Genomic DNA, 20536 nt, shown 5'->3' with positions numbered 1-20536 from the left:
ATCCATGCATTTACATACAGACAGACCTTGCACAGTCATACAAATACATACTTAACACACATATACTTACTTAGCACACATATACATAAATGATTACCACAGACATACATACATACATACTAAGCACACACATACACACACACTTAGCGCACACGTACATACATACATACATACATACTTAGCACACATATACATACATACTTAGGAGACACATACATACATACTTAGCACACATATACATACATACTTAGGAGACACATACATACTTAGCACACATATACATACATACTTAGGAGACGCATACATACTTAGCACACATATACATACATACTTACGAGACACATACATACTTAGCACACTCATACTTGTATACTTAGCACACATATACATACATAATTAGTACACACCCACAAAGCACACATACGTACCAACTTAGCACACATATACATACATAATTAGTACACACACACACACACACACATACATACTTAGCACACATACATACCAACTTAGCACACATATACATACGTACTTTGCACACACATACATACATACTTAGCACACACATACATACATACATATATACTCCCAGACATATACATATAATATATTATATAATAATACTCATATACCCTCATACTCATAAACAAATATAATTAGGTTATGCATGCACGTGTATGTATGTATAGGTTAGTATGTATTTTGTATACCTGTAAGTATATATATATATGCATGTATATAATTATGTATATGCATGAGAGTATACATGTATGTGCAAGTTCCCAGTACCAGTATACCAGCTTCCCATATGTTTCTGCCACATTCCTCTCTTTTATTTATGTGTCCTCCCCCTCACATGCTCTGTGTTTTCTTTTCTTGTGTGTGCCATCCTTTTACACTTCATGACATATGCCATATATTTTTATTTGTTGCAGTCTGAAGTATTCCTTAAAGTGTGTGGTTGAGGTTCTGGAGACTCTGTGCACTTTCTAACACCCTATTCTAATTGCACCTGACACTGTTTTACCAATGGAAACACTGTGACCTTTTGCTTGTACTATCAAGCCTATAGTGTATCATCACCTGAATGTGCAGCGCCCCTTTATGGAAAGCAGACAGCAGACAGACACGGTTAGCGACTAGCATTTTGAAACAATGAGCAGCTAAAACACCAGATATTACCATAAGGAGTTGGTGGAGAACAAAATCAGAGCTAAAACAACTGCATATTAGCAACTGTTTGCTTCACCATACCAACTTAAAATGTCATTTTTAATCTGTGTTGGGGGCTGCACGAGGGTGCAGCAGCTTTTGTCTCACAGCTAGAACGTTCCTGTTTAGAATCCCAGTTCAGGTACAGAGGGCTTTCTGCCTGCTTCCTCGCACACTCCAAAGAGATACTTGTTAGATTAATTGGTGATTCTAATATGTGTGAATGTGAGCGTGAAAGGTTGTCTGTCTCTATGTGTCAGCCCTGTGATTGACTGGCGACCAGTCCAGGGTGTAACCGCGCCTCTCACCCAATGACAGCTGGGATAGGCTCCAGCCCCCCTGCGACCCTGAACAGGATGAGCGTTAAAAAATAATGGATGGATGGATGGAAGTCCGGGTTGCGTTCACAGCTTGTTTCCGCTGCCCCCAAGTGGCCAAAAAAAAAAATCACCTATTGCAGCTTTAATGACTCATCATAATTTAATGAGGATTGCTTACAAACTGATTTCAAAGGCTGCTATAGAGAATAACACCGCTTCCGTTTGGGGTCTAAGAGATACCAACTGTAACATGATGACAGTACAGTGAGTACTACATCGCAATGATGTCGACAGTAGTTTTTATACAGCAATACTCCCACGTAAGACATCACCATGTCGGATAACATACTGTAATTTTCTTTACAATTATTTGTCTTTTGTAAGAACATGATATTTTAAATGTTTTTTTCAGCATAAGGGCCACTACTTCAATGTTTTTCTGCATACAAGATAGAATTCAAACCAGGGCACATATAGAGACTAACAGGCTGTTATTTTTGTGTTCAAATCGAGCGTTGAATAAGAAGAGAGTTATTCAATGGAAGGCGGAGAAGGGGGGTAAAAAAGAGAGACAAGGGTGAGCGATTAAAAGGAGGGGAGGGGGGCTGCATGAATGAGTGAATAAATGAATGACCTCATCATGGCCTGGACCTGCTGTTGAGAAGGATTATGGGTAGACCCTGGAGAGCACATCAAAAGCGATTGATCTGAGAGAATGTGAGAGGCCAAAGAAACACAAAGATCAGTTTGTCCTTTAAGAGAAATGTCGGAGCACATGGGGCCACTTACTTAACAGTCAGCCTTTTATAGAGTTTATGAATAGAATGGTTAGCAAATCATTCACTAATGTCTGACATTAATCAGCGAGGATAAGAGCAACATTTGGGTTGCCAGGTTGGGAAAACTTTCTTTAAAGGGGTCATATCTTTTAAATGGATATTCTCATGTTTTCATGGGTTTCACATTTCTGGGTGTTTATTGTTCACAGTGAAAAAGCGAAAACTGCATTATTCCGTGTTTTTCCAGAATGACATTATTAAAAAGGTCGCCTCTGAAATGGGCCGTTCAGAACAGCTGCAGGTTTCTACCTAGAACCTTGCTATCGCTGAAATCGACCAATCGTCATTCACCTCAGGCTGCCTTCTTGCGCTAGCTTGTAGTCAAGTTAGCCGAACCGCCAACAGCGTTAGCGTCACTCTGCAAGTAAGAAAAGTCAAGATTTCAACTCACTATTCTGATACCTCCTGTTGATTCTGGCTCGTACATATAAGGCCAAATAACCGATCCCAGAGCAGCCATGTTTTCTACAACTTTGGAGTGACAGTGCAGTGCGGCTTCTCTCCCACGTGGGGGAGGGGCTATGCAGTCGTTCCAAATACTGTCAGCCAATCGTGGCTAAGGTCTGACCTTTGAATGGCAAAGCGGCTTGTTTGTTTCAGGAGGAAGGAGAGGCTCTGAAAAATATTCAAATTAAACTATGTTTACAATTTTTAAAATGAAACAAACTTTACCAACGTGATTCAAAAACACATTAGAGTAACAGAAAATTGATTGCATAGCCCAAAAAACATCCCCTTTAAGTGATCGGACTTTTACTAAAATGATTATCTTTATCTACTACTGCTGAATCATTGACTTAAATTATTTTATTAATGACTTACTTACAGACTTGATACCTTTTTATGAGTATTTATGAATGAATTACCATATTATGTAACTTTTTATAAAGGATAAACAAAAGCCAAAAAGATTTTACAACCTGGCAACCCAAAAAAACATTTTCATATTAACATTTATGGCTTACAATTGTTTTGTTAAATATTGGTAAGTTATGTTCTTACGATTAACAAAGCAATTAGTAACAACTTTTCCACCGTTTCTTGCAGCAATTAGCTTGATTTCAAAATAAAAGCTGATTTCCTGAATAAATGGACATTCTAGATTAAATTTCCTGCTTCTCTTTGCTCCTACCTGAGCAGGAATCGCATTTTAGAGCAGCATAAACGTTTTTTTTCCCCTTCACATTTTCCCTCAATGCTCACACCGGATGATGTGATGCGACCCTCAGCCTGCATCCTGACATCACTTTACGCTTCAGGATACTGTAACTGTAGAAGAAGCTTCACGTAATCGACGGTGATGTAACAGCAACTCGAAGAGGGGGAAAAACACCCAATAAGAATAATTCGCTCTGAATGGCGCCTTTTGCTTTGCAGAGCCTGCAGCCAAACATTGTGGTGGATTGAACTGCACCATTCATGTGAGTGAGTGAGTGAGAGAGAGAGAGAGGAAGAGAGGGGGAGTAAGAGGGAGGGAGAGAGAGGGATCACACAGTAAACACACAGCTCCTATGACAGATCCGTTCCGCTTCATCATAACGCTGTTACGCGCAGAGAGAGAAAGAGAGAGAGAGAGGAGCAAAAACAGGGTCCGACCACCAACCGGGTTTTCGATCAGCTGTTGTTGGAGTTTGCGCCGAAGTGATGCTCCTGTGCTCCTAGCAGCGAGAGGAGAACAAGACCGAGAGAAGGAGTAAAAAAAGACGCCGGTTTGTTGCTGTTGTTGACATCGCATGGGGACATGAACAGTGTGGATCCAGCGTCTACCAAACTGTTGACTTTCAATCAGCGGTAATGCTACTCTTCCTTGTGTTTATGCATGTTACTTCTCATCTGTTGAATGCTCCCTGGTCGCTCTGCAGCACTCGCATATTTGAACGCAGCCCAGGGCAAATTAGACACCTTTACGCATTTTCTTTGATGCGTAAAGTGCACTCGGATCGGCTAATTATGTTTACACTAATCGTCTGCTTGAGTCTCGTTTTGATACTTGTCTAGTTATTTGTCGAGTGCATGATTTATTGATCTTTTTCTCATTTACTCTTGGCAAACTGAGCGTCACTGAATCCACAAGTCTCTCCAGTGTGGAAGTACTGACGCTCCTCGGCAGCCACAACAGCTATTAATGAACCCGCAGACAGAGCTGCTTTACGTGCAGCTTTGTCGCCACTTTTATGAATGTAAACTGAATCATCTTCGGTTGCTTATGAATTGAGAGTCCCTGTTTTTTCTTCGGAGGAGACGTTTCAGTATGTACATGGAAAAAATATGAATAATTCATGGCATGCTTTGCAGTTTAAGGTGGCAGCTCTTTCTCTCTGTATGACAGCGACAGGATAACAGGCATCTGGCTGAAACTGTGCAGCTGAGTTCAATTGCAGTCCAAGGTTACTGAGCAGAAGCTCATTTCAAGCCTGTTAGATGGATCTGAAAATGCCGCCACTGCAGCTCTTTACAGTGGCAACATCAGGGGCTGCAGTGACTCTAATACAGAGAGAGAGAGAGATCATATAGAGAACATACAGCCTTTATGACAATGTGCTGCCAATAGCAGAGAGGCTTCTCCCCCTGCTGCACCAGTTGTGCACAAAGGGAGGAGGGACGAGCTAAAGATGTCCTGAAATGTTCATTAAATGCTCTAGTGACTTGTCATATTGCTGTAATGGCTTGTTAAGGCATAAATTAGCTTTTATTTTTTCTCCCCCCTCCGCCCTTCATCATCTTTACCCAGCTCCTCCTCATTACTATCAAAGCCATCTGTGTCTTTCTTTTTGTCAACGTCAGTTCTCAGAATCAAGTGTCTTATGGGTTAGCATCTGCACCGTGCATGTAGTGCACCGAGCAACATGTGTTACTTTCACTTTGTGCGTGCTTCAGATGGATTTAAATCGGAGAAATATGGTTACAAATGTTTACCAAAGTTCCCAAATAAATCCCATATTGGGAGAAGCAGTTCTAGTCTTCATCATTTCCTGCAAGAACTGCTGCAGAAAAACATAAAAAATATCAAAATGTATGCGATTGTGAGCTGGCTGTAATGGTGATGTTGATTTATGTTGAAAAGCCGGAGAAATCTTTGACAAATACCCACTTCTGTAGCACCAGATGCGTCTTTTCATGCACTTTATTGTCACTCGCTACAGTCTTTTGTTTGCCTCTAGGCCTGCATACAAGTTATTCTGGTGTATTTGGCTTCTGTTTCTAACCCCATCTCAAAAAGAGTCACTTTATGGAGCGATTTAAGAGTCTTAAGAGACGTACAGTGTTTAATATAACCGCTAAAAGGATTGGCTTTTTCTGGAGCAGCGCTGTGAGGTTTGGTGCGACGGTTGGCAGTGTGATTTATCCCTCACATTTTACTGTATTGTACGCAGCCTTTCAGTGGCCACTGTCCATTGTCTTGTGACAGAAACCACGATATGTAACCTTTCCAGTACTCCATTACTGAGGGCAGCAGTTTGAGTAATGAATATCCATTTTACCTCTTTCTGTGTCAGAGCGATTTCTCTTCGCTCCGAGCTTTCAAAGTCATTTCTCTTTGGCTAACGGCCACCGTGCTGCCGGGAATCTGAGCTGCTGCGGTGCAGAGTTCAAGTGATGATGTCCAAACATACAGGCGGCTTTGGAGGCAGGATGATGGTTGCAATATCTTAATGTATGTTATGCAGCGTGTAGGGTGTGTAAGGTAACACAGCAGGTCATAATCAAGCACTCTGTTATAATCACAGAGGCTACAGCTAGCACCTCTGTTAGGGATAGTTGTAATCCCCTGCAAATACGATACGCATCAAGAGTTTGCCTTGAAGTTTCAAGGCTGAAAGCAACTTTCTCTACGTTTATATTGATGTCCAGTCATTTTGTACCCACTCGAAGCAATATATTCTGTAGTGCGTGTTATATTGACCCAGAAAGCTCAGTTTTCCTTCTCGCTGAGCCATGACGGTAGCGCCTACATGTACCAGAAAGCATTGCATGCGAGCAGCGACAGCCTTGGCCTTACTCGGCTGCATTATTTCGCCTGTATACTCGATAAATTATCAGAATATCAGCCAAAACAATGTAAAACACATCTTGTCCAAAACATCCTGTTTGCTTATATGCCTTTGGATGCCATTGTCGCTGTGGGTATTGTAGTTTTTTAACTAGTTTGCAATATAAGGGAAGGCGAGGACTTTAAATACGAGCTGATGTTCTTCCAGGCTACCAGCTAAGGCCAAATATTTTTGGGGGCTTTTCATGTCTATATTGAAAGAGGACAGTGGATAGTGTTGGAAACAGGGGAAGTGAGTGGGGATGACACGCGACAAAAGGCCGAGGGCGGGAGTTGAACCCGGGGCCGCTGCATTGAGGACTATAGCCTCTGTATAAGGCCGCCGATTTAACCGCAGAGTCAAACCGGCGCCGGAATAACAGATTTTGAAGCTGCTGCAAGCTGCACCACGGTTGCAAGTGTTTTCATCCCGTATACCCACGCTTGCACGATTGCTTACATCGCCATCCCATAGAGCCACATAGCTAGCATGGCTTAAAAAAGGGGAAGTATTGCTCTTTAGATTTTTGTAAAAAAAATGGGCCACAGACGTGTTCTCGGCACAAACAATCTTGATTTTTGGAGGCAATTTGGTGCGTGACTGGAACCCAGTATAGGAGAGCTCCGTTGTTTTGATTCGTCAGACAACATACTGTTCTTGTAAATGAATATGTCATCTCCTCTGTGTTGCACTCCCAGAGCTCTGCTGACAGGAACATGTTCCTCATCAGACGTGAGGCGCTTTACTTTCCTCGCCTCATTCCACCTCTTTAATAGGCGTCGGAACAGCTTTTTGGTTTTGACAGAAACCTCCTTGCGCACAAGTGGCTCTTCTTTCACCAAATACTACACCTCCCACATGTGTTAAAGTATTGCTCGTTTTTTAAAGAGAAAAAGCTAAAATTAAACCAAAAACATTTACCGGGGAAGAAGAGGAGCCCTCAGTCTGGTTACAGCACCCGTCTTTTGGGCATTTTACATTCAGTGGTTTTGATGTGAGCAAAAAACAGCAACCCAACCAAGAAAGGTTTCTGTCTTTTAGTTCTGTCCGAACACAAAATGTCTATTCATGTACCTCTGAAACGCCACAAGAAGCCTCGACTCACAGGAAGGAGACCAGCTTCTCTAGGAGGAGCGGAGGGGTTTTCATTACCCCTGTGGGTGGGGTTGCATCACTTAATCATCTCCCTCCAAGGTGCAATCCTTCTCATGACCCCCCTTCAGAGGAAAGGTGAAGGCTCAGAAAGATAGCTACCTGCGCAATAAAAAGAACGAATGGCAGCACATGAAGGGAAAATGCTGTGATGGAGTGCATGTTGCGAGGCTACGGCAGACCCCACCCCGATTAGTCGTATGTGGAGGAGGCGAGCACGCAGGGAGAGCGCGGGGTAAAGACACGGTGATGGATACATTCTGTGGTGCAGACGCACTTTAAAATGCGTCCTTTAAGCTTGAGTGTACATTATGTATTAACAGCCCCACTCTGCCTTCATCTCCTCTGCAGGGAGAGAGAAACCTGACCAGAGAGGGGAGAGTTAGGGGGAGACGTAAGAGATGGGGGGGGGTGTGGTCCAGAGAGACAGAGAGAGCACTATGACCACACACACAGTCACACATGGTCCAGAGTATTTTGCATATTTTGAAGATTCCCGGAGCCATACAATCTATTTTGGCAGTGGGGTGAAGTCTGGGTTGAACTTTGCATAGGCTTAATAAACACAAGTTTAGAACTTTCTAGATGAGTATAAATGTATTTATCGAAGGGCAACCCCCCCAAAAATCTGTGAATAGCAGCAGTGTTTAACCCTTCCCAAACTGTTTCTTGTGTATCAAAGCAGTATATTCAATATTTGTGCATTTCTAGGACAAACTTTCCTTGCGTTAGCATGCTAAAATATTAGCCTTGTACCCCAAGTCTTGGGCGTTATATAGACTAGATATTTGTCCCTTTATGTGTGAGGAGGCTGTGTCTCAGATTCCCATGCTCATAACTCACAGTTGGTGTTGAAGTAATGACTGAAGCTAAAACGTATCTTTTTTCGTCATGCATTTGAGTGACTTTTGCTTCTTTGTTTGTATATAGGTTTATAGCCAAGCTAGCAGTGAGGCAGTTGAGCTAAGTGCTTAAAATAGCATGCTAACATGTGCACACTGAGGGTGTAATATGTTAGCAGGTATGCTTAGGGTTCACCATCTTGATTTAGCATTGCGAAAACACAAATTGCAATTGAGCAGGGGCGGATCCAGAGGGGTGGCCAGGGGTGGCCTTGGCCCCCCCCTAGAAATCTGATTGGCCACCCCAGTTACCGCCACAAAATCCTAAACTATGATTGGCTATTTACCTTGCTAGAGGCAGGTCTTTTATGTTAAAATCAGCTACTCGGGCTGTGTTGCAACAGGCTGCAGGTAGCTTTCCTTTCATTTCAATTGGGCACATTTTCCTTTTGTTAGTGCTTTAAAATGTTACTCTGTACATACATCGTCATATTGAGTCCTTAAAGGGTTAAGCTTAGATTTATATGTTGCCACTCTGTCGTTACTCCTTAAAGTTGAAAAATGTACACAGGACTTTGATAAAGTCAAAGTAGACATGATTATTGGAGATAGAAAGGGTAAATAAATGCTATTTATTCGTGCGAGTGTGTGGACACATACGTCACGCCACCCCTGCATAAGTCAGTGCTCCAACTGGGCCACCCGAGTCAAAAAAGTCTGGTCCCGCCCCTGAAATTGATCTGATAATGGCTTCATGAAAAGTCATGATAAAACCAAACTCTTGAAGATTCACCCTCTGGGGAGAGTGGATGTCTGCAGAAGAGTCATACAGTATATACAATACATTCAGTATTTATAGAGATATTTCAGTGAGAAGCAAAGAGTCGGACTGGATTAAGAAACACTACAGTAGCACGATTGTTGCAATACAAAAAGTTTAGCATCTACGCTCCTGCAGAGCTGCGACTGAAGAACTTTCTATATTTGCTTCAAGATATCGTCAGATTGACGTTCAGTTTTAAACCATATCTACAAGGAATACACTTATCCATTCTACTGCTGAATTATTGTGCAACCACACCTCTTTTCATGCTTAACGTCAGCAGGTGGCTGGCTTTGCTTAGCACAGCAGCTAGCTTTGCTTAGCACAACAGCTAGCATGGCTCTGGCCTGGGTAAAAGTGTACCAAATAAAACACAAGGCCTTATCGTTTTTTTGTTTCTTTATGTGTGGGATAATTATTTTGGCTTGTGCAGTGAGGAAGTGACAGATTGTTTATCTGAAGATGCACAAAAATGACTCATATCTGTGTTCCTTAAATGTCATAGTACAGTATGTGTCAGTAACGCTTTTAGAGCCTCATGAACTTCTCCACAATACCCACACTTAGAAATCATTCTGTTTTTGAGAGGACATTTGTGGCTCATAGTGTTCCTTTTTTCAAACTTGAATCCAGTGAGTGTGTTTCTTTTTATGTATTAGTGAGTGTATCGTCTCTGTGTGTGCATTTGACTCTCAGGCCAGCAGTCAGTTCTCCCAGCCGGTCTCCATCTATCACTCTGGCTTAATTCAATCAGGACCTGCGTCTCAATCAGAACTGGGTTTGGCCGCCGCTCCTGGCCAGTCACCAAGCCATTGGCAGACCCAGCCATAGAGACAAACACTCAGACAGGAGGAAGGGAAGGAAGGAAAGAAAGAACATACAGAAAGAGGGCATGAACGTGAAGACTCAGTGAGATAAAAAAGACAAAAAGTAAAGCAGATGCTGCAAATAGGAGTTGTATTAGAGATGTTCATGTGTTTCTGTGTTATGTGATGGAGGCCATGCGTCTGACCCTGCGTTTGTGTTGCAGCTCTGCCTCGGAGGACTTGGGCTGCAGGCGTGGAGACTTCAGCAGGAAACACTATGGATCGGTCGAGCTGGTGAGTCCCGCCCACAACGCAGTCATGTGTTTATCACTCTCTTTGTGTGTCAGCGTGTCCATCTCTTTATCCTCTCATCCTTGAGATTTACCTTCCCTTTCTGCCTCTCTCGCTCTGCTCTCTCATTCTGTTGGCTTGGATGGACAACAGAGGGTGACTGATGAGTCATGACACGCTGGGTGTGGTCCAGTGATGCGCTTTGCCTGTGTGGGTCACAGTGGGTGCGCCGGTGAAAGTGATGCAGGACCGTTGCTCCCCGCTAACCCTTCAGAGTTAATTTGTTTTGTTTTGACGCTGCGGGTGTAAAAGCTGCAGCACAGTGTGTGTCTTTGTGGTTGATCACTAAGCTGTTGAGTCATTGTTGTCTGCACATCCCGATAGCCCAGAGGAGCAGGAAGTCCTCGAGTTTGGCGCTGCCATCGTACTTCCTACCAGAGACATATTGTGGGTTTGTCCATGACTGCTGCACCACCACGTGTGTGGCAGATTAGTGTTGAGGAGAAACCACATGCTGCCTATCAGCCGGAGCAGACTGACAGTACGCACAATGCTGCTGTGTGTGGGGGTGTGTATGTGAGAAAAAGAGAGAGAGAGCAGTATCCAAACACTGCGGTGAGCGTGAGTCAGGGTGAGGTCACTGATAGTCTCAATATTCAAAGTGTGTCACACAGCAGCGGGAGACGACTGCAACTCTTTTGCACACATGTGCATGTCTGGCCCGTAGTCTGTCATTACCTTCGTCATGTTCATGTTTGTCATGTCGCTGTATAGACTGCATAGAAAGATAAGGGTCCTCTATGATTCATCATAATGGATGCACTTTTCATTGTTAATACGGTATGGCCAGGTTGGTTAGTATAATAGATAAAAAGACTGTAAACTGATGTGAACTTACGGGTTTGATGCTAATTTGATGCTAGATAAGCACTGGTCCCACTAGCGCTTATCTCGTCATGGAAGGCAAAGTAAATACACATTTTATTTGCTTTCTTGCTAGCTTGCTTGTTAGATGAGAAGAATGACACTGTCTATACGGTTAACATGAAGCTAGAGTCTTTAAGCTAGGCTAAGATTAGCTTAGATCAAAGAACATTGATACCCCGCTTATTTCTGTTCGGTTAATATGAGGCTATCATCTTTAAGCTAGGCTAAGATTAGCTTAGATCAAAGAACATTATTAACCTGCTCATTTCTGTTCGGTTAATATGAAGCTAGAGTCTTTAAGCTAGGCTAAGATTAGCTTAGCTGAAAGACTGTAAGCAGCACCACAAAAGGTCACTTGAATCATCAACAAGAAATGGCGATTTTTTCATTGACAGTAATATGTAGGAAGTATTTCAGCAGGTGCTGTAACTTCCTGGAGTTTCAACTGATGAGTTAGCAGCTTAATAAATAAAACAACAACAATAATTTAAGCTAAGCTAATTGCCAGTTTGCTTTAGCTTTGTATTTAGCGTCTAGTATTGATCTTTTAATCTCGTTCCCTGGCAAATACGCCTAAGTGTGATTCCCAAAATGTCAAAGATTATTTTAAGATTAGCTTAGCTGAATGACTGTAAGCAGCACCACGAAAGCTAGCTTGAATGATCAAACAAGAAATTGTGATTTTATGAACGGTAATATGTAGGAAGTATTTAAGCAGGTGCTGTAACTTCCTCGAGTTTCAACTGGCGAGTTAGCAGCTAAACAAAGACAACAATACTAGGGTAATTGTTTACAGCTGTAAACAGTCTTTATCTTTAAGCTAAGCTAACTGCCTGCTTGCTCTCCTTCTGATTAGCATACAGAAACTAGTAGCCTTTTGATCTCTTCACCTCGCTCCCTGACAGAAAGGAAATACGCGTGATACCCAAAATGTCAAAGATTAGTTTAAGATTAGCTTAGCTGAAAGACTGGAAGCAGTACCGCTTGAATTATCAAACAAGAAATTGCGATTTTATGGACAATAATATGTAGGAAGTATTTCAGCAGGTGCTGTAATTTCCTTGAGTTTCAACTGGTGAGTTAGCACCTAAACAAAGACAACAATGACAATGCTAGGGTAATTTTTTCCAGCTAACCGCCTGCTTGCTCTAGCTTTAGCCTGCAGAGTCTATTGTGATCTATTCCCTTTGTTCCCTGAAAAAAAAGCATGATTCCCAAAATGTCAAACTATTCCTTTAAGGTATATTTGTTTAACTAGCTATGAAAAGTTGGCATCTACATTATAGTATGATAAACTAGCATAGCAAGTAGCTATAGCATTGTGTAACATTCACTGTTTAAATTCAACCACACAGAACTACTAATGTCTGCCAAAAGCTCTTATTTGTCCTTGATGAGTACTTTATATTAACTGCCATCAGTACAGCCTCCTGCTGGTAGTTGCTAATTAAGCTAATTACAAGTGCTAAGGAATGATTGCTAATTCAGACTTACCATTTCTGTCTCATTGTTATTAGCTTAATCAAGTAAATGCAAGTGTAATACCAAAACAAAGCTCTCTCCTAAGAAATAATCCTTTCCAGTAAGAGTCTGTTTTTATTACAGGACAATTCCTGAGAGATAAGAAGCTGTGTGTTAATTTTGATAGAAGAGTAAGTGGATAATGGAAAATGAATGTTAGGGCTTGATAAATCCGGGTTGATCTTTTAGAAATCACCTCGGGGAGGATAAGCACATGATGCCGAGCTTGTGTTTGAGCAATTATCTTTGGTCCTTGACTCTGCAGTGAAATTAAGTCTTTTGTTTTTCTGTTGTAAAACAAGTATAATTGCTTTTGAGAACATACAAGCGAAAGTGTGTCTGTCAACTCATGGCGCTCACACTGTTTAAGGTTATGTGTCTCCAGGGGAGGATTGTGCAAAGGTCAGGAAAGAGTCTGAGGAAGATTCAGGTCCTGACGCAGTTTGGCCAACAAACAGCCTCTTGTGTTGACAGTGCTGAATCTGTGTGCTCATGGTGTGTACGTCTGTGTGTCTGTCTGATGTGAATCAGCAGGATATTAGCATCTGACATTTCACCAAAAGTCAGACAAGTCATAAAATTAGGAAGTGATTATTTAACTTCCTCTTGTATATCCACCATGCTGATATCGAACACATTTATTTATCACTTAAATTGGTGTATTACACAACCAAGCTTATAGTGAAAAAATATTCGTTCTGACTGATATATTGATGTTCGTGTGTGTGCGGTTTGATTACAGTTGGAAACGATTGTGAATGTTGACTTCTTTAAAGATGTTCACCCCTTTTTTTTTTATTAGTTTAACTGTTGCTTTTTTGATAGGGCAGCTGAAGAGAGACAGGAAATGTGGGGAGTAGAGAGTGGGGGATGACATGCACCAAATGAGCGGCAGACCGGGAGTTGAACCTGCGATCAGTGCGTCGAGGACTGTAGCCTCTATATGTGGGGCGTTTGCTCTACCAACTGAGCTAAACCAGCGCTCTGAAGTTGACCTGTCACATACAGGGAGTTAGTTACGTAATGTTTGCATGCTATTTATGCCAAAAGCTGTGCGTTAGTTATGTAACGTATTGTTAGTTATATGTATATCCTACATTAATTACATTACAAATTTTAGTACATTAGAACCTCTTTAAACCCGAACCGCCAGGGTCAGCCCTAGACATGGGTCTGTATTTGACTTACTGAGTCAGTGAGTGACGGTACTTTCACAGCCGTAGAGAGAGAGAGTTGCGACATCACAATGGTGGATAATGGAGCATATTGGACCGCCACTGACGTGACTCTCTGTCTATACGGCTCTGGATACTTTTTTCGGGGGAGTAGGCTCCTCCACTGCTCGTCCGCTGTCCTCACCTATGTCCGCAGCGCGTACCTGCTTTCAAACACGTTGTCATCGGCCTCATAAGGACAGTCCTTGTAACACATTGCCCACAAAAGCGCACATTGACCTGTTGCGGTCAGCCACATGCTAGGTTTTGACTTGTTTCCCTGAACCTTGTCAAGGAGCTTTGATGTGCATACATAACCTAGCTCTCATTGCTAACCACGTGGTAATGATTGTTACATGTCCACAGGTCATAAAATGTGAAATGTTTGTCAGAAAGCTTTATTGATTTATTTTGGCTTTAGCCTTTATTGGATAGGCTAGCTGAAGAGAGACAGAAATGTGGAGAGGAGAGAGTAGGGGGATGACGTGCGCCAAAAATCAGCAGACCGGGAGTCGAGCCTGCGATCAGTGCGTCGAGGACCGTAGCTTCTGTGGCCGCCTGAGTCTAACCAGAATCTAACCAGATATTGCTTAATTATTATTGCTAACTTGTTGTTTTGAATTATTTTCTAATTTCTAAAAATAATTTGGAAGTGGGGATTGAGAACATGATGAAGTGGTAGTCAGAAAGTATTTGTCTAGAGAGATCACCACGCAGAGCATATGTTGGTCACAATTCTACAAGTTTAATGCATTCATGAATAAGATAACAGGGCTCAAATGTAGCAACTGTTATTATACCATACACTCTAAAGTCTTATTGTCTTCAATTAAATTTCATCTTATTGAATCTGATTTTACTTGTTATTGAAATGCGTCACTAAGTAGTTAGAAAAAAATCCTCCCACACTAATGTAACATTCACACAGCTGGATTTACTACAATGAATTTGAAGCATGTTAAACATTGTATTCTTTACATTAGATGTAATATGTTGCATTAAAGCCGACAGTTTCTCGCCCTGTTAACTGTGGAGCACATGTCTGTCTTACGAATGTCTTAAAGGCATTGAGTTAAACTCATAATCTGTCTCCACTTGCTAAACAGAGAGGAAAATATTCCAATAAGCAGTGTTCTATAATCATTTCTGTTCAAAAGTATTATGTTAAAGGTTAACAGTTGAGTAAAGTCACAGCGACCACAGATACCGTAACCTTTGTGTTGTTTCCGTCTTCACAGACACTAATTTTGACTCGGTGCTTTGAGGAACATGTTTTCAAATGTCTCAACACAAGTGAGAGATACTGATTCAAAGCAGGGTCCCCCCCTAATAAGACAGACCACCATAAGCAGAGCTGTGACTCATCCTGTCTGTTTGTTTTATTTTTGGCATCAGTGGAGCCGGGCAGCAGTTGCCAATAAGAGCGGGTACCTCCGCAGACTCCATCATGGCGATGTGATTCACGCAGCAGCTACTTTTCACATTAGAGGACTGTAGAGGATCTGGTTAATTAAAAAAAGACCTTTTATAATTGTTCTAAGTACATTTGATAAGGAAACTTGAAGTTGAAGAAATCAAGGACACTTGTGTTATGAGCTTAATTTTTCATTTTTATTTTAGGATGAAAAGAACAAAGTTAAAACACCTCAATCCTTCCCTCAAGGCACAGCAGGGCTTTGAGCTAGATGCTAAAATTAGCATGCTAATAAATTATGATGCTAGCATGTTGATGGGAAGCTGGAGCCTATCCCAGCTGTCATTGGGCGAGAGGTGGGGTTACACCTTGGACAGATTGCTCTAGTAGGTCCTAATAAAGACACATGGAAGTACAATTTCCTACATTCTCTCTAGGGTCAACATTATAAAAATAAAATATGCATGTGCTCAAGATGAACTCCCCTAGAATATATTGATTTAAAGGATTATGTTGCAAAAGTTCCTCTGAGTAAAGGACAGGAAGGTGTGTTCAAAGTTGTAAAGTGCCAGAGGGCCCTTTGTTGCATGGAAAAAGTAAAACACAAAGTAGGAAGTTTAATTTACTAAATACACAGAGGAATAGGGAAAATCAATAACCTGTTGCTACTTCACACACACACGCACACAAGCACACACTTCCTGGCAATCATCCTATATAACATGCCCAAGTCACTATAGTCAACACACGCGAGGATCCTGTTAACCTCCGCACACACAGACTCACATTTTGGAGTGCCGCAGTTCACATCAATGAATACGACTGAGACATCTGTCACAATTGTTGTGTGTGTGTGTGCGCGCGCGGTTAGCTGTCAGTCTTGCCGAGTGCCTGGTGAGCAGACGGCTCCACTCCCACCTGCCTACCAGTGTTACTGTCACCGCCTCAGAGGCTTTTGACTGCACTGTCACATTGAATTTATTCCCACTCTCAGCGTGTGTGCGAGGGCGTCTGTCTGTGTGTTTATTGACATTAAAGTGAGACTGTAACTTTTTCTTAACTGCGGCTGCTGTTGCCGCACGTAGTTATTACAACATATCGGCAGATTTAAATTCCCCTGAAGAGAAATTCTGTAGATTTCTTTTTCTAACTTCATTTTAGTGATACAGCCAGTAAAATGATTATTTGGTACATGATTTGTTGTATTCTTCTAGTCGAAAAAAATATTCAGTCAGTTACATGCAGTATTTATATGTCAAGTTTACTGACTTAGCTAACATTAGCAGCCATACGCTACAAGTTGTACCAGACCAAGCAGTGTTTTTTCAGTCTTTCTAACTGTCTTTCTTTTTTTTCAAGATAATTTTTTTTGCCTTTTATGACTTTATGTAGAGGACAGTGTCAGAGATCAGGGAAAAGAGTGCGGGGACGACACGTGGCAAGGCAAAGGTGGGAGTCGAGCCCGGGGCCGCCGCATCGAGGACTGAGCCTCTGTGCAAAGGACACGCTCGTTAACCGCTGAGCTACACCGGCGCCCCTTGTATTTCGGTTTCTTGAATATTTTTGTTATAAAGACTTATTTACTCATTCATGGAGCAATATGTCAATTTTCAACTTGTTTTTTAAACAATTTATGGACTTTTTTGTCCCAAATGTTGTCGCCACAAGATGAAAAAAAAGTTAAAATTGGGACGATTTCTAGGTAAAGAAACTAGACCCGAAACGATTAGCCAAATTATCAATAAGGTATAAAATATTTTGATAATGGTTGCTGATAAAAGTTCTTTTTTATTCACCAATATACCAAAAAAAAAAAAAACAGTTTCCTTGTATGATTTTTTTCCTGTTATTTAGTCTTCCACGATTTTTGTCTAAGCTTTTTTGGTTTAGGAATAAACAAGGAATTATTTCAACTTTAGGAAGTTGTAAGGCGCCTATTTAACCATTTTCCATGGAGAAAGTAATAGGCAGATTAATCATTATAGAAAACGGTTGCATCCTTCCAAGAAAGCATTATAGTCATAGAAATTTGCATCAGTTTGAATCCCTGTAAAAATGTTGTTTTGAAATCAAACAGCAACTACGACCCTTACGTCATAGACACACATCTTTCTGAAACGTCAGTGAATGAAACTGAGACTTGAACAATGAATGATAAACACTCATAAGTCATAACAGGAGCAGCTGAGTACAAATGCAGAACTGCAGAAGAGTCAGATTATATTAGTAGTAACTGTGGGTGGTATTCATCACCCAGATCCACACAGGAACTACACTTTTAGATGTGACAAACCCTCCCAGAAACATGGGATGAAATTAGCTCAAAAGGGCTACTTCTTTAAATTCTCTCATGCACATGTCTTGCTCTGTTTATTGTCTGTAAAGCTAATGATCACAGTGTTCTCTAATAGGCTTCCTACGGGGCTGAGGCCCTCCTCATTTATTGTTGTTTAAATTTAGACGCAGTTAAGTTTTTCTGCTTGCACTAAATTGCCTGTTTGACACTTTATTAAAGCTGCAGGGGCCTTTTAAAGGGTGTTGTAGCTCCTCTAAATTGCACATTATTGAATTTCTTTTCTTTCTCATTTTAATGGTACTTTCTTTTTGTTTTTGGACTTAGCTGTGCTGTCATTTACTGATAAAAACTTCACCCAGGGTTTAAAAATAGTGATGCCTGATAAATTCCTAGTCCTTTTACGAGCATACAACATCAGTTTGCTTGGTGTCTTTGGCCTTGAAGATCCAAACGTTTGGGTCATAAAATTCCTCTTAAGTAATTCAAATTCAAAAGTATGTTTCATAGTGGGTGCTTATTCAAACATTGGAAGATTAAACTCTCTCCCCCTACCTCTCTCCATCTATTCTATTAAAGGAGCTGTTGCAAGGAGCTCTGCTGCTGTGTTCTCCCAGGATTCATTGCAGCATCTGCCCACTTTCCAGTGGCCCTTAAAGCTGCTGCATCCTGCCAGTGTCACTCCTGGGTGGGTGGGTGGTCTGATGCCGACAGTCAAAGTGATTAGATTATTCATTGGCAGTGCAGCTTACAAATAGATGGGGACATATTGCCGCCGTTAGCATGGCATGGTTTTTCCTAGCCACAGGCAGCGTTAATGCTAATCAGGTGCAGTCAATGGCCACATGGCATAGAGACGAATTACAGTCGTTGTTTGTCTTTGATTTACATTTTTATTCCATATTTTTCTCTTCACGGACACATGCATGCATTATACATTTAAAGACCCTCTCCAGTGAGAATAGAGTGTTTAACCTTGTAAACATCTCCATGTGGTGTTTCTCATGTACTACAAGAACATAAGCAGTCATCTCCATGGCTGGGCCTGTCTGCTTTTAAACTGCAGTGTACCAAGGACAGGCTGAACAACACGTTTTCAGATTGGCAGGTTTGTGACGTCACAAACCTAAGGAGCCAATCCCGTTAATGGACGGGGTGACGCTATGCATATCATTATATGTAACCTATGGCGACCACTTTGACTTCAGCTGTAACCACCGTCGTAATTTTTGCAAACTCACTACTGACTACTAACATTAACGTTACTACTGCTAATTACTACATTTCAAGCTAGCTGAGTTTCAACAATTTGCCACTAAACGATGGCAGAGACATGTTTTGTTTGGCGGTTGGAAATTTGCAAAGTGGGCGGGCACTATGCAGATTGGTGAATTTTTAATGAGGGAGAAGGAGGTGATGCCTTGGGAGGATTGTTGCAAGTAGGGATGCACGATATTCTGCTGATGCCGATATGTAATTTTAACATGCTGATAATATCGTGCATCCCTAGTTACAACGTATTTTGCAGAAAAAACATATCAGACACAATTAATTGTTTCACACAGAGAATTTGATATGTCTTAAAACATGACTGGAGCTGGTCTTTAATATTGCCGTTGCAGAAGTCTTTCACTACATGAAAGGGTCGTTGCGCAAATTTGCACAATGACCAGTTTGTCTGATCGCAGCTCGATGGGCTCTTGGCTGATGGGCAACCTAAAATCATAGATATGTCATTGAAACCAAGTGCTTAAACTGTTTGTTAGATAAAATATAATGATGAAGATAATTCTGATCATATTCTATTTGTCTTATTGTCAACTAATTCCCACAAAAAGAGCCAAACCAACAATGAAACAATTCTACTAACAAGAATAGTCTGTGTATCCAAAACCTCTCTTGTGCCAAAAAGCTCTATTGTTGCCATAAAAACTTATTAACAACACAATGGACGTCTGTGGGAAAAGAATCAGGCTTTGACTACACAGTCAATATTTGTAAGAGGAATCCGTTCATTGCTGTTTTTGGTCTTTTCATTGGATTTCATGAGAATAAGAAAAATACAGAACATTAAAGATCATCATCATAGATGGTGGGGGGTTTAATGTAATAATCCATCCATGAATACAGTGTCAAGATGGATCTCAAATTATCTGTCATATTGAAATGAATGCATTGAGAGGGATGCTTGCATTTTGTATTTGATACCGCACTCAGTGATTTCAATTGCCAAGTCTCACTTCCCCCTCTAAATGCAGCAGCTGTAGTGTTTTTATTCTGAACCGTCTGAGTCAATAGACGACCTTTGTGTCACACGTACATGTCAGTACACCTCCCAGATTCTCTCTAATGTCAGTGAAACATTAAATGATACTCTCCTGAACTCATGTTCCAACCCTTTAGTGAAAAAGAGACACACAGTGGCTGTCTGTCTTGCTCCACTTAGTCCTAACTGATGCTAACTGAAGCCCTGTCCTTGTTCGCTAGTGGTGCTACATGAGAAGCTCAACCATATATGGCAGATTTGTCACTGTAATTTTATCCTTATTGAAAGATTGGGTGTTTGATTTCATATAGAGGTTAGCTAAAGCAGGCTGCTCATTTTTACCTTAAGTGTACATTTTCGTCAGTTGAAATAGGCTACAACAGTTAGCTAGCTAACTAGCGCTAAACCCTGGGATTTGCTGTAAAAACTCCATCTGGGGCTTACTTTTTAATGTTCAAAGCTAGTTTATTTTAAAACAACTCTGTATTAGGGTTTTAAATATTTATGATGTCTAATAATAAGGCTAAAAGAAGGAGGGTATATCTCCTAAAAACATCCAACTCATGTTCGACCCATTTTGTCTTG

The 20536-nt window shown here is 41.2% G+C and overlaps 1 protein-coding gene across 2 annotated transcripts in view; it reads left to right on the top strand.

Annotated features, from left to right (window-relative positions):
- Positions 1 to 20536, top strand: part of garnl3 (GTPase activating Rap/RanGAP domain like 3) — an 89139-nt gene that overhangs the window by 19239 nt on the left and 49364 nt on the right. For both annotated transcript variants that reach the window (XM_069673551.1, XM_069673550.1), the window contains exon 2: positions 10250 to 10319. In XM_069673551.1, the coding sequence (XP_069529652.1) occupies positions 10250 to 10319 (70 nt within the window). The remainder of the gene's footprint in view (positions 1 to 10249; positions 10320 to 20536) is intronic.

The sequence above is a fragment of the Semicossyphus pulcher genome, unplaced genomic scaffold (assembly GCF_022749685.1).
Source record: "Semicossyphus pulcher isolate SPU_LCO1_2020_fin unplaced genomic scaffold, fSemPul1.0.p SCAF_22, whole genome shotgun sequence".
Taxonomy (NCBI): Eukaryota; Metazoa; Chordata; class Actinopteri; order Labriformes; family Labridae; genus Semicossyphus; species Semicossyphus pulcher.
Note: the sequence above shows the minus strand (reverse complement) of the source record. Positions and strands in the feature narration are given on the sequence as shown.